The 15,238-nt window shown below is 37.6% G+C and overlaps 1 protein-coding gene across 1 annotated transcript in view; it reads left to right on the forward strand.

The window, feature by feature from the left end:
• Positions 1-391: 391 nt before the first annotated feature.
• Positions 392-15,238, forward strand: part of RNF17 (ring finger protein 17) — a gene marked incomplete at both ends in the record, with an annotated part of 108,657 nt that continues 93,810 nt past the window's right edge. The window contains 6 exons of the mRNA XM_081126669.1: positions 392-536; positions 2,863-2,954; positions 4,547-4,638; positions 7,350-7,461; positions 8,652-8,732; positions 9,909-10,009. Coding sequence (XP_080982795.1) covers positions 392-536; positions 2,863-2,954; positions 4,547-4,638; positions 7,350-7,461; positions 8,652-8,732; positions 9,909-10,009 — 623 coding nt within the window. The remainder of the gene's footprint in view (positions 537-2,862; positions 2,955-4,546; positions 4,639-7,349; positions 7,462-8,651; positions 8,733-9,908; positions 10,010-15,238) is intronic.

The raw sequence follows: 15,238 nt of genomic DNA on the forward strand, positions 1-15,238 counted from the left end.
AGGGAAAGGGGAATCCCTTCAATATAAGGATTGATTGCTGCCTGCGAGGTCAACAACAGTGTAAGTAGTAATACATGAAATCTGGACTTGGAGGCACTGAGAGCTCAGGGGGTGATGCTTTTGTTAGAGGTCTGAAAGTAAATGGTCCTTGAAAACCTGGCGTCCTTCCTTGGCATGAAGTCGCTTGGGTAAAACTGAAAACAGCCTCCCGGCACGTGCACGGCCACGGGCGTGGTCAAGCGGTGGGGCGTGGCCAGGCGAAGGGGGGCGGGCTTTAATCTCTTAGCCCGCTGATTGGCTACCTGCAGTGATGCCTTCAATGATTGGTCGCTGGGGCAAGGGACGCCGGGACTGGCACGCGGTACAGTCCAGGATCTACAAGGCGGCGGTGATGGCGGCAGAATCTTCGACAGCTAGGGTCACCCTGTCTTCGTGTCGGCAGATGGGAAGGAAGGGTCGGCCCTGGGTAGCTGCTGAGGTTCAGTGCACTCGATGTGAAAGAATGGTGACCAGAGCTTCCGGTGAGGAGCCCGAGGGTGAGCTTTGTAGTTTTGCTCGGTCTCGGGCGGCAGGCGCGGAGACAGCTAGGCCTGCGAAGGTGGGAGCAGCTGGGCTGGCGTGGGCCGGGACTGACGTGAAAACGGTCGCACAGCATCCCCCTCCCGTCGCCTACCTAAGGGTCGCGTAGACGCCCGAGGTCAGTTGAGGGGGCGTGGCGCCTACCTTGTCGCGGCCTCTCCCGACTCTAAGAAAGGACCGTGTGAACTTTCCCGAGTACCAGTTCGAAAATGTCCCAGGTTCACGAAAGAGTCGATGTAAGAATTTAACCTTTTGCCTTGTGGTCAGGAAGTAATGGAACTTGAATTTCTTGTGTAGTTTTAGTTGTGGAAGTGACAAGTAGACCACTGTGAAATGTTCCTGAATTAACAGATAATAGAGTCGTGTTTTTTGGTGGGGAGTGAAATTATTGCTCAGTTAGCCGTGAAGAATTCCTTTTATGCATCTTGGGTTTTTCTGTATGACAAGGGAAAAAATGCACCACCTTCCTATTGATCTGTTAATTTTTTTTTTCCTGTAGACAAGATCTTTATTTTATATATATTATACTTTATGTTTTAGAGCAGTTTTCGGTTCCCGCTGATCTGCTAATTTAGATTCTACTCAAGTGAAAACAGGTTCAAGTTACAGTATTTTAATGTGATTTAAAATGCTTTAGCATTATCTGTCTCTGGCAGGGATGAGTTGTTGAATTTCAACTCCTGGAGTTGCTGAAAAGTCTTGTTGTTACCCTGTGTAACTGCCTAATGTTTGTACTTTCAAAGTGAGTCATTCCATCAGCTTTCTTAGTCCCTCCTAGATGGACACAGTTTGGGAGATGTGAACCTGTGTACAGAGAAAGTTTGTGGGTTGTGTTTCCTGGTGGAGACCACCTTTCCCTTGATCTGTGTTTTGGTTGTGACTGTTAGATGGAAAATATCCATTGTTTGAAGGAAATTAACTATTAAAAAATAAAGTTTTAGAACACAACCTTTTAAAATCACTGGTTTGTCCATGCATTTGTGTTATAATGCTTAGAAATAACTCAGTTGGAAAGGTGGTGGTTATGCATCTAGAATTGTGAAAGTGCTTTCCCCTTTGTAAGCAGTAATACACCACAAGTTATTTTGACTTGTACTGTAAAAGGAATTTTATAAGTATGAAACAGTTCAAACAGTTTTTATTTCTTTGGTAGTATCTCTGGAATTTAAATAGAGCTTTAAAAGTTAGCTTGGATGTAAACAAGTTACAGATATTGCTGTTGGCTTAAAAACTAAAGCTTTCTTTTTTAAATCAAAGGCATGCACTTATTAATCAGCAAGAACACTAATTTTTTGCTGACAAAAGATGACGGATTTTATCTAGTTTCTTTTTCCCTTTCCTTTTTGTCTTGCAAAGTCTTTTAAAATGACATCCTTTTAGCCCAGCCAGCCTGGCTCAGTGGTTGAGCATCAGCCTATGATCCAGGATATCAACATTCAATTCCTGGTCAGGGCACATGCCCAGGTTGTGGGCTCAATCCCCCCGGGGGGGGGGGGGGGGGGGGGGGGCGTGCAGGAGGCAGCTGATCAACGACTCATCATTGATGTTTCTATCTCTCTCTCCCTCTCCCTTCCTCTCTCTGAAATCAATAGACATACTTTTGAAGTTGCATAGCTAAAAATATGCCTGTTATGATAAACTTTAAATTCTACTTAGAATGTTAAAATCTTGATAATAGGCTTTCAGTTAAGATTATGGTATTTCCCTCATAAGTGCTAGGTTTGTGAAGATGATCTTTATGTGGGTCGTGTGTGTGACAGTAGTAGCATCTGGCTTCTCTCCTTGCCAGTGTCTTAGATCATTCTGAGTGGAATCTTGCTAGTGTCTCATATCTGCCCTCCCTGTCCTCTTCACAGGATGGAAAATGTAAATTAGTAGAGGGCAGTATGATCAAGTAGAAAGTATTGAACTTGGAAACTGAAGTAGGCTGTTGCATATAACATGCCCAGCCTACTTAGCCATGATGTTTACACAGAGCCAATGATGGTATGTTAGAGCACTTTGTATGACTTTAAGATATGGCAAATTGAAAGTATCATAGGTACCAAAAACTATCTTAAATTAATGCAAACAGTATTACATAACTCTACCTGGTTTTTCTTCTGATGTTTCTCCCACCTTCTTACCTCTGTAGGTTCTCCTGAATTTTGTGTAATAAGTCATCCATTTCTAACTAACTGATATCTTTTCCTATATAAGAAAATCCCTTTAACTTCCTCCTCTGACTGATGCTGCACAATGTTAACAAACCGTGGAAAGATTAATGCACAATTTCATCAATAGGTCACCACCATGAATTTCAGTGTGGACATGCTTTTTGTGAACTGTGTTTATTAACTGAAGAATACTGCACAATTATATGCCCTGCTTGTGAGGTAAGTTTTGTCATCTTTCATATTGAATACATTGCAACCTAATGTTAAAGGTAAAAATGTTAGAGAAATAAAACATACTTCTGATTACAAACTTTTTAGTTGCATTTTTACTGTTGAGTCTTTAAGCCAAGAGGCCTAACAAAAGATACAGCTTTTCCCATCCATTCAAAGTGGTCAAGAAGAATACACTGTTAAGGTCATACATTAATCAGCATACATATTTTGACTCTTTGGAGAATTGGTTCTGTTCATTTTTATTTTAGTGAAGTATACAAATCTGTACCCTTCTTTCCTACATCAATACCATTCAGCAAATTTTGAATACCGCCTGCCCCCCAATCTTCGTATGTCATCAAATTTATATTTGTAGAGATGCCATAATATAAAAAAAGAAACAAAACAGTACCTAAAGTTAATGTTAACTTCAGAAGCATGAAAAATAGTACAGTTGCACTAGAACTAAAACTATGGACTCATAATAATGAGAATAGGTCAGTTATTTAAAATAAAATTTAATGAACATTGTTTACATTTGCTATAAATATAAATGGAACTTGTTTTAGGTAGTATAATGTTTCAGGAAAGTTGTCTTAATCTCTAAATTCTTAATGTTCCTCTTAATGAGCGATCAGATGATGAGGGTTTGTATTGTTTTCTGTGGCAGTGTGGCAGACAATTACTGTGGAGGCAGAAGATGTGGAATGCAATCCTAGTTCTGTCACACTAAGCCCGAATTTCCTTATTTGTCTGATGGAAATAATACCTGCTTTTATCTCATAGGATTGTAAAAGTCAAATCTGAAGTATGTAAAAGTTCTCTACAAGCTTCAAGACCATTAAAATAAGTGTTCTAGTCAACTCTTGGTTATTTAGGTGTGGATTAACTGGTTTTCAGGTTAAATGTGGTAAAAATACATACACACACGTGCGCACGTATATATATATAAATTTGTGCAAGTTTTAATAGTACCAAAAACATGTACATATTAGAAGATGCCTGTTTTGGAATTACATACTTTTACAAATTAAAGCCTTCATTGTGGGCAATTTTGTTTTTGTTAATCCTCATCCGAGGATATTTTTTTCCATTGATCTTGAGAGAGAGAAAGAGAAAGAAAGAGAGAGAGAGAAAGAAAGAAAAAGATTATTGTGAGAGAGACACGTCAATTGGTTGCCTCCCTAAAGCACCCCAACCAGGACCAGGGATTGACCCTGCAACCCAGGTATGAGCCCTTGACCAGGAATCAAACCTGCATCCCTTCAGGGCAGACACTCTAACCACTGAGCACACCAGCCAGGGCTACAGTAAATTTTTAAAGTATTTCCTTTAGAATTGTGGTAGAATGAAGTGTTTTAGTTAATTTAATATTCTGTTTAATTTGTAATTGCCAAATTACTGATTTCTTTACCAATTAAAATAGGGTAAAAATATCATATACGTATAATTTTTTTTTTTATTTAATGAGGATTTGAGGATCTTTAAGGTTATTATCAAATTTATCTGTGAATGGCACACTACTAGTTGTTTAAATTCCTCATAAATAGAATTTATTGACTGGCTTTCTGTTTTTGTTTTTTTTATTTTGTCCTAAGGCTGCTACAACTATAAATACGAGACAAGGATACTACCCAATAGATAGATATGTTAAAGAAGGTTCTTTTATGGACAAGCTGCAGCCTAAAAAGTATGTTCTATGTACACTTATTTTAGTATTTAAAGTTCATTGTATTTCTGAAAGAGTAATAAGAGTAATTTTAGTACTACTGATAAAATGTCATTCTTAGATCAATGTTTCTAACCCATTGTTTATAGACTGCTCTTTACGTTTGTAATTTTTCTTAGCTGTTCATGAAATGGAGACTTCAGCTCCTAAGGAAGCAATATTAGTTTGTCCTTATTTAAAGTGAATAAAAAAGGAAAGCAAGAGTACCATGTCAGATTCAGAACAGCTGAGGGTACGATTCTAGCAGAAGTTGTTGGTGCTGGGTGAGAATAAGGCATGGAGAAAGAATAAGAACTTCTCTGTTGACTGTTGAGAGGAGCACGAGTACAATACATTGGAGGGCTTTAGGAAGAGGTAGATTGAGAGGTGATTTATAAAAGGATAAGTAATAACTTTGGGTTTCTTTTATTCATTTTTCCATTCCTCTATAAGGCTTTGCACATTAGTAAATGCTTTTTGAATTAGCGATGCAGAGATTTTTTTTTTTTTTTAGCATATCCCGTCTAGAGACAAGCACATATGTCATTTTTATTGCACCTATTTATTTATATTATGTCTCCCTCTGTGAGACTATAAGCCTCACATTTTACTGCTTTCAGCATCCCTGGTCTGGACACAGAGTAAACATTTAATGTTTGTTAGATGAAGAACCATGGCATTTGCTATAGTTTTTCTGAAATCATTTTTGGATCTTAGGTAAGTTTACATTTAGGGTTGACTTTGGAATGGATCATGATGAAAAATAGTAAAGTTTGCTTTTTGTTGCTTTGCAACTTTTTAAGGGTTGAAGAACGTCTTAATTAATTCACTGGGATTCTATTCAGATGGCAGTTCTAATTTTGTATAACTTTTAACCTTTTAAAATATTTAATATGATATTAGATTATGTTGGGACCAAAAAAAAATATAGGATACCCTCAAGAAACAATCTCATTTGAAACCTTTCAATTCTGTTAATGACTTCAAAGCCTCTGTAATGCACCCAGTTCCTCATCTCTCATTCATTTTACCCCCTCAGATTCTAACTTCCACAAGATCTCTCATATCCATAATTTAGTTTCCATTTCTACTCCCCTATTTAATTCTCTTTTTCCTACCTCCTTAGCACTTCCAGACTCTTCCCTGCTCTATAGTTCTTCATTGCCTATCCAAATAAAACCCAAAATTCTTAAGCATTTGTGACTTTTCACATTAGTGCTGCAGCTTCTTTGTCCAGACTTAAATGTGTGCTTAGACAGAAACCCAAACAATAGTTACAGTTATGTCTTTGGATAGTAAAGTCACTTAAAGTCTGGCAGCAGTCACTGATACAACCAGAAGTAGAACTCAGGTTTATTGAATGCCAGTACTTCTCCCAATTCCTGTATTTGTATTCCACAAGTCATTTCCTCCACAAGTTTTGTGTGGGATGATTAGAATAGGTTTTTAGGAATCTTTCTGACCCCATGTGAGTAGTGGCCATGCATATTTGAACACTGGACTCTGATAGGACCCCAGTAGGTGACATGCTGTAGGAGATAGACTGAGTTTAAACAGTGAGTGGTAAGGACTGTGGCAGACGAAAGAAGGTTCACCCCTGCAAAGGAGGTAGCCCCTGCTCAGCTCCAGCCAATTATTGTTGTGTTAAGACCAGCCCAGTGTTGCCAGATCATCTTTTTTATTTCCCAAGAGAAGATAGAGATCTGGACTTGAAATTTTCTGACTTTTTAAATATCATGCAAGTAAAATCTGATTGTGTTCTTTTCTAGATATGTATAATATCCAGTACGGTTACAAAGAGAAATTTCAGTTTCAGAAGTAGATGAGTCCATTTCAAACACCCAGATTTTTTCCAGATTACTATATTTCAAATTAAATTTTCCATGTCAAATCTACTTATGTTAGGAATTCCTATTTCCTAATTTCAGCAGAGTTTTGTTTAAAATAGTTGTATGTTTTAAATAGAAGTAGCCCTTGATATCTGATGTATTTCCTTTATGATTTAGCTTTACTATTTTGAAACAGGAATTGAATATGTTCTCCTCAGGGCTAATCCACTCATGTTTTTAAGAACATGGATGTTCGCTTTTCAAAGTAATTGAATGTTTAAAAATTAATTAGTCTATTTTTCTCTATGAGAGTAACATGTTAAACATTATTACAGACTTTCAATTAGCTTATTCAGCAAACAATAAATGTTTACTGTTTGGTAGCCAATATGGGGATATAAAGATAAAAATAGATGAGAAATGGAACTTTTTCCTTGAAAATTAACCTATGTAGTAAATTCATTACCTGTTTGTAAATTATCCAGACCTATATATAATAACTGGTATTTGTATGAACTCACTTTAACTGAGCTTAAGACAGTTCAGTGATTATCAACATCTCTACTAAAAACTATCAGATAAGGAGAGGTGGTAGGAAATTAAAGAACAATTTATGCTGTAAGCTAGTATTTTTAGAGATTTGTTAAGTTGAATTCTCGATTAAAATTTTTTATATAAAAATTTATGTTTAGTATTTAGTCATTGTTTCCTCTCTTTGCTTATCATAGATGATTGAGAACCCAATGTGAGTGTTCTTACAATTCATCACATGAATTATTTTTGATTGAGGGTAAAAATCAGGATAGAAGATTTAAACTGTTTTATAATGTTGGTATTTAAAATAATGTACTTGACATTTTTCAGGATAAAGAATTGTTCTCAGGACTTTAAAAAGACTGCTGATCAGCTAACTATTGGTTTAGAACATTCACCATCCACACACAGGACTGTTTTGAATTCATCAGCTGTAATGGCGGTATGAAAAAATTTATTTGTGAAGTAAGATGAAACCAGACATTTTTACTTTGTCTCTGGTAGCTTAACTTTCCTCTCCTCTCAAGGTTCCTATGATTACAGATTCTTTTAGAAATGTAAAGGTAAGAAGTAAATGTATATTCCTTACTTGAACCTCTTGTTTTATTCTAAACTATGCTTGAATAAGTTCTCTCTTATTCCCAAGGCAGCCCATTCTACCTTAGACAACTCTGTTAGTGTTCTTGATATTTACCTGTATGTAGCTTCTTCCCTTTGAACTTTGTTACTGAATTCAGATTCTGTGAAACTTATATAAAGTACACACTTCTAAATTCTAAGTGTGATTTTTTACAATTATTTTAATGGCATCCAAAAGGCCTGATGGCATTTGTTGATGATGATGATAACGATGTTGGAAGATTGATTTTACCTGTTATTACACCTGATGGCTTTAAATAGTGTATTTTTTTAATTTAAGATTAGAAAAAAGAACAAACTCCAAAGTCCTGTTGAATGAAGTATTATCTTTTTGTTAAGGAGATCCTTTTTTTTTAATCCTCACCAGAGGATATGTTTTTATTGATTTGAGAGAGAAAGAGAGAATCATCAATTTATTGCCTCCCATATGCACCCCGACTGGGGATCAAACCCACAACTTAGGTATGTGCCCTGACCAGGAATCAAACCCACAACCTTTGGTGTATGGGGCAATGCTTCACCCAACTGAGCCACCCTGCCAAGACTGTTAAGGAGATCTTCAGTGAGCTGGGGGAGGAGAGAGAGCACTTAATCTTGGTATTTTTTACTTTAAATTTAAATGTTAACATAGCAAAATTATAATATTTTCTTGAACTGTTCATTTTTACATGTGTACATATATTGCCATGATACATTTTTCAGGATAGTTTTAAGTTTCAAAATGGTTACAGGACATAGTCTTATTTTTTCAAAAAGTTACCTAAAAAAATCTAGAATACTATAACCAAAATTCTAAAATGTTAATTGTTTTTAATCTCTGGGTGAGTGGGATTAACAGTGTTATTTTTCTTGATTATTTTCACATTTCTTTGGTGGGTCTATGTTGCTTTTGTAACCAAAATGGTAGCTTGATGTTTTTGTGACTAATATAATGTGTCTAAGTATCTATTTTTATATTTTACATTTATATATGGCCCCCATTCCCCTTTTTAGGAGACTAAAACTGCAGAAGAAATTGATGAAGCACTAAAGATAGCAGGCAATAATTTTGAACAATTAAGTATTGCTGTAAAAGTAAGCATTTTTAATGATTAAATTCTATCATGAGTTAGGGCATAATCTCTTTAAATGTGTATACTTAGATATACTATCACTGAAGTTAGAGCTTATAAAGCATGATAATCTTATGACAGAGAAACACACAGAAGAATGGGAAACTCCCATGGCCTGCTGGGATTGGTTTTGTAGCAGCGTGCTAGCAGCCCACTGACATAGAAGCTCTATCAAGGAACCATGATTTCTTGTCTCAGAGCATTGCAGATCATCTTTCTAACATGCTCATTACTTGGCTGTATACCCTTACACTAAGAGTCTTACTCTCTTTTCTCCCTTATTCCATCCTCCAAAAGAGAGGCTCACTCATTTGGTGACAAAGAACAAGCAACAACAAATTTACAACCAAGGCATTCAAAAGATTATAGCTGATATGGGAGTTAAGGCTTCACCATATGAACGTGGGAGGGGGGCACAAAATTTAACCCATAACAGTCTGCCCTCTGCTCTCCGCCCCCATACTCATGTCCTTCTCGTGCAAAATACATTAATTCACTCCATCCCAACTTAGTCTTAACTTATTCCAGCATCTGCTCTAAGACCAAAATCTCATCTAAATGTCTTCTAAATGGTTTGGGTTGACGCTCAAGGGCCAAATTCTTCTTTAAGAGTGAATCTGTGAAACTAGTAAATTATTTGCTTCTGAAGTACATTGGTTGGATAAGCATAAGATAGACATTCCCATTCCAAAAGGGAGAAATTGAAAGGCAAAAAGGAGTCACAGATCTCAAGAACAATTCTTTGTTTAAAAATGCAGTTTGTGGAATAGTCAATATTTTTTAAATAGTTGGATTAAAATGTTACTTTTTTAATTTAAGGAATGGTGCCAGACAGAAATTCACCTATTTAAAATTACTTGTTTCCTGTAATGACAAAAAGGGATAAGAAACAAGTTTAGAAAACTTAATCTTCTAGGCCTTTTTTGGCAGTTTAATCAGTATACAGTGCCAACAAAGATGTGACAAGTACCAGGATTTGAAGTTGAACTGTGTGACTTATTTTATTTTTATCATCTTCTCTTGTGTTGTTACTTTGAAAAGTCCAAAAAGTACCTTTTAGTTTCAAAATCATGTTGAACAGTACAATTTCTACAAAATAAAAATACCAAATTCAGTCTTTGTGTTTTGTTCTTCCAAGATGCTTGAACACATACACAGTCAAACGGAAGAGGAGACAGTCAGTCTTTTAAAGGATCTGGAGAAACAGTTTGATCAGCTTTTTACTTCTCTTGATTCTAGGTAATAACTTAAAAATATAGACTTGAAACTGAAGTTTTTGTTTGTTTTTAAATATATCTTTATTGATTTCAGAGAAAGGAAGGGAAAGGGGAAAGAGAGGAACATCAATGAGAGGGAGTTATTGATCAGCTGCCTCCTTCTCACCCCCTACTGGGGATCAGATCCGCAACCCAATCATGTGCCCTGACCAGGAATCAAACTGTCACCTCCTGATTCATGGGTCAACACTCAACCACTGAGCCACACTCGCCTGGCATAATGAGTAACTTTTAAACAAGTTTGGAAGGCAATAAGTGGTCTATACACGCTGATGATTACAACTTCAAAATGAAGAAAAATTTGTACATTTTTTTATTTGGGCTATTTGTCTTCAGGTCCCAAAGTTAACTTAAAATAAGCAAGTTTCTTTCTTAAAGCAGCACAGAAAACTCTGCAAAATTTGTTGTAGAATTCAGCTTACATGGGAAAATGCAAACCATTTCTTATATATGGTTCCGTCATTTTTTCATGTTTTTTTGCAACAGAGCAAATAATGCTCTAATACTTTCTAATACTCATTTCTAAACAAATACGCAGTTATATATCCATCACTTTTTAAAAAACTTTAATATATATGACCTTCAATAATCCACATTTGACATTTGAAGAAACAGGATCATAAAAATCATGACGTGCACAAAGTATATTAGTAATGATGTCCTTTTGACTCTTTGTTGTTTTTTTTATCTCATTGGGATGCCTACAACACTATCAGTCAGTTGATATTCTTTATTCTTCCATGTTGATGTTACCTCATATCTGGTTCTATAATTATAACATTTAAGTGGTAGGTCCTGTGCATGCATTTATTTTACAGATTTTATAGTGGTAAAATATACATAGCAAAGTTTACCTTTTTAACTATTTTAAGGGTACAGTTTAGTGGCATATGGTAATTTTATGTTTAAATTTCTGAGGAAACTCTGAACTATTTTCTGCTATGGCTACACATTTTACATTTCCACCAGCAGTGCACATGGTTCCAATTTCTTCATATCTTCACCAACAGAGTTATTTTCTATGGTGTTTTGGCTTTTTTTGATAATCACATCCTGATAGGTATAAAGTTGTATCTCATTGTGATTTTTATTTGCATTTTCCAAATGAATAGTGTGGAGTGTCTTTTCATGTGCCTATTTATTGGCCATTTTGGGGGCATCTCTATTCAAGTCCTATGCTTATTTTTTTTGTTTTTTATTTTTATTATTTTTATTCACATCCCCAACCCTTTCCCCTTTGGTGGCCATCAACTTGTTCTCTATATCTGTGGGTCTGTTTGTTTGCTTTGTTTTTTGTTAATCCTCACTTGATGATGTGTTTTCTGTTGATATTTTAGAGAAAGTGGAAGGAAGGGAGGAGGGGTGGAGAGAGAGAGAGAGAGAGAGAGAGAGGGAGAGAGAGAGACATCAACGTGAGAGAGACACATCAATTGGTTGCCTCCCTCTCTTGCCCCACCTGGAGCCGGAAATTGAACCTGCGACCCTTTGGTCCATTGGCTGCTTCTCTAACCATTGAGACAAACAAGGGAGGGCTATTTTGGGATTTTTTTTAGATTCCACATATAAGTGAGATGGTACATTATTTGTCATCCTCTGACTTATTTAATAATACCTGTAGGTCTATCCATGTTGTCTCAAATGCCAAGATTTCATTCTTTTTATGATTGAATAATGTTTAATGTACACACGAATCCTTATCCATTCATCTATCAATGGATACCTACGTTGTTTCCTTAGCTTGGCTATTATTAGTAATGCTGCAGTGAACATAGGGGTGCATATATCTTTTCTTTTTTAAAAATGTATCATTGCCCAGCCGGGCGTGGCTCAGCGGTTGAGCGTCGACCTGGGATCCAGGCGATCAGGGTTCGATTCCTGGTGAGGGCACATGCCCGGGTTGCAGGCCCAATCCCCAGTTGGGGGTGTGCAGGAGGCTGCCGATCAATGACTCTCTCATCATTGATCTATCATTCTATCTCTCTCTCTCTCCTTTCCTCTCTCTGAAATCAATAAAGATATATTTAAAAACAAACAAATAAAAATATCAATGTTGAAAGTATTACAAATGTACCCTTCCCCCCGATTGATTCTGTCCACCCTGCACCCCTTTGCACAGGCCTTTACCACACTATTCTCTGTGTCCATGGTTTATGCATATATGCATATAATTTCTTAGGTTAATCTCTCCCCCCCCACCCACTCTGCCTTTCCCCTGGGATTTGTCAGTTTGTTCCATGCGTCTGTGTCTCTGGATCTATTTTGTTCATCAGTTTATTTTGTTCCTTAGATTCCACATATGAGTAAGATCATGTGATACTTGTCTTTCTCTGACTGGCTTATTTCACTTAGCATAATACTCTCCAGGTCTCACCATGCTGTCTCAAAGGGTAAGGGCTCCTTCGTTTTTACAGCTGCATAGTATTCCATGGTATAAATGTCCGAGAAGGTGCTTGATATGATTTCAATCTTCTTGAACTTGTAGAGACTTGTTTTGTGTCATACTATGTGGTCTATCTTTGAGAATATCCCATGTGCATATTCTGCAGCTTTGGGGTGTAGTGTTCTGTAAATGTCAATTAAATCCATCTGATTTAGTGTGTCATTTAGAGTCACTGTTTCCTTGTTGATTCCTTGTTTGGAAGATCTATCCAGTAAAGTCAGTGGGAGTTAAAGTCCCCTACTATGATTGTATTGTTGTGGATCTCTCCTTTAAAGTCCTCCATAAGGGTTCTGAGGTGAGTCTCTTGTGGACAGCATATATTTGGGTCATGTTTTCTTATCCATTCAGCTAACCTATGTCTTTTGATTGGAGCATTTAATCCATCTATATTTAAGGTTATTATTGATAGGTACTTGTATATTGACACTTTATTTCTTTATGCCTATGTTTCTCATTCCCTCTATTTCAACTTATTACAGCAGTCCCTTTAACATTTCTTCAATGCTGGTTTGGTGATGATAAACTCCTTTCGCCTTTTTTTGTCTGGAAAGCTCTTTATTTCACCATCTAATTTTATTTTATTTTATTTATTTATTTTCCATGCCCATAAACATACAAGTTCCCTGATTAATCTCTCCCCATCCACATACCCCTCTCCGCCTTCCCTCTGAGATCCCTCAGTTTGTTCCAAGCTTCTTACTGGATCCACTTTGTTCATCAGTTTATTTTGTTTATTCCACGTTATAAGCAAGATCATTTGGTACTTGTCCTTCTCCGACTGGCTCATTTCACTTAGCATAATGCTCTCTAGTTCCCTCCATGCTCTGCCAAAGGCCAAAAGGTCCTTCCTCTTCACAGCTGCATAGTACTCCATGATGTAAACTTCCCACAGCTTTTTTATCCACTCATCTACTGATGGGCACTTGGGCCATTTCCAAATCTTAACTATTGTGAATTGTGCTGCTATGAACATAGGGGTGCATAAGTTCTTTGCGATTGGTGTTTGGGGTTCCTTGGGATATATTCCTAGAAGTGGGGTCACTGGGTCAAATGGCAGGTCAATTTTTAATCTTTTGAGGAAACTCCATACTGCTTTCCATAGTGGCTGCACCAATCTGTATTCCCACCAGCAGTGTACTAGGGTGCCCTTTTCTCCACACTTCGCCAGCACTTAAATAGTTCACCATCTATTTTTAAATGATAGTGTATTCTTGGTTTCAGACCCTTGTTTTGCATTACCTTGAATACTTCATGCCATTCCCTTAAGGCTATAGAGTTTCTGATGAGAAATCAGCAGACAGTTTTATAGGAGCTCCTTTGTAGGTAACAGATTGCTTTTCTCCTGCTGCCTTTAAGATTCCCTCTTTGTCTTGAATTTTTGTCATTTTAATTATAATGTGTCTGGGTGTGGGCTGTTCAGATTCTTCTTGTTTGGGACTCTCTGTGCCTCCTGAACTTGTATGACTTTTTCCTTGACCAAATTTGGGAAGTTTTCTGCCATTATTTCTTCAAACAGGTTCTCTAACCCTTGCTTGCTTCCTACCTCTTCTGGCTCTCCTGTGATGCGAATATTGTTATGTTTCATGTTGTCCCAAAGCTCCCTTAAACTGTCCTCCTGGTTTTTAATTGTTTTTTCATTTTGGTTGTCTGATTGAGTGATTTTTTTTTTTCTACCTTGTCTTCTAATTTGCTGATGCAATCCTCAGCTAACCCTAATCTGCTGTTTATTCCTTCCAATATTTTTTTTTATTTCTACTATGTCATTCTTAATTTCCTTCAGTTTGCATATCCTTTCTCATGCTGTTGAGCATCCTTATGATCAGTATTGTGAACTCTATCTGATAAATTGCTTATCTCCATTTCACTTAGCTCTTCTGGAGATTTCTTTTGTTTTTTCATTTGGGGCTTGGTTTTTTTGTCTCCCCATTTTGGCTGCCTGTTTGGATTTGTTTCTATGTAATAGGTAGATCTGCTAGGGCTCCCAGTCTTTAGGATGGTCTTTGATGCAGCCAGTGTCAGATGTTGTTTGTGACTGCCTTTGAGTACCCTGTTTGAAGCTTTCTGCAGGGGCTAGGGGATGGGTATGTTTGGACAGGACCAAGATGTCCACCAAGGTCTGCTTTTCGAAGCCTTGGATCCAGAAGCAAATCAAGCAAAGACTCAAAGTATCCAGAGACTGACTGTTATCAGTGTCTTAATGAGCCTCAGGCTATAGAAACTCCACAGGGTGGGGCAATTCCTTCCTTCCTAGGCAAAAGCTGTTTGCATGGTAAATGTCTGCCTGAGAAAAGATGTCTTGTGCCATTTGGGGAAAGACTCAGCTCAGGAATCCATATGTCTGCCCTCTGAGCTCTATCCCCAAGCCAGCACCTCTGGATTCTTCTCACACAGCTCTGTTCCACTCTGCCTCCCTCCACCGGAGCCCAAGATGAGTGGCTGCACATGAAACTTTCTGCATTGGCCCTTTAAGAGAATGCTTGCCTTTCCAGCCATCTCTCCCTTGCAGACAGAAACCCCGCTGCTTTTCACAGCCAGGTGTTATGTGGGTACCTTTCTCAGTTCTGGTGCTCTGGGCTCCAAAGCCCAGCTTGGGGTTTAGACCCCAGACCTCTCAGTGGGACGCCCCCCTTCGGTGAGGTGTCCATCTTGAACTTCAGCTGCTTCCTGGGAGAGCCCAGCCAGTCCTCTCGCACCTCTGGTCTTCCTAGCAGTCTCTATGCAGTCTCCTTGGTTATGGGGCTGCTCTCCAGC

This window comes from Miniopterus schreibersii (genome assembly GCF_964146895.1).
Source record: "Miniopterus schreibersii genome assembly, chromosome: 2".
Lineage (NCBI taxonomy): Eukaryota > Metazoa > Chordata > Mammalia > Chiroptera > Miniopteridae > Miniopterus > Miniopterus schreibersii.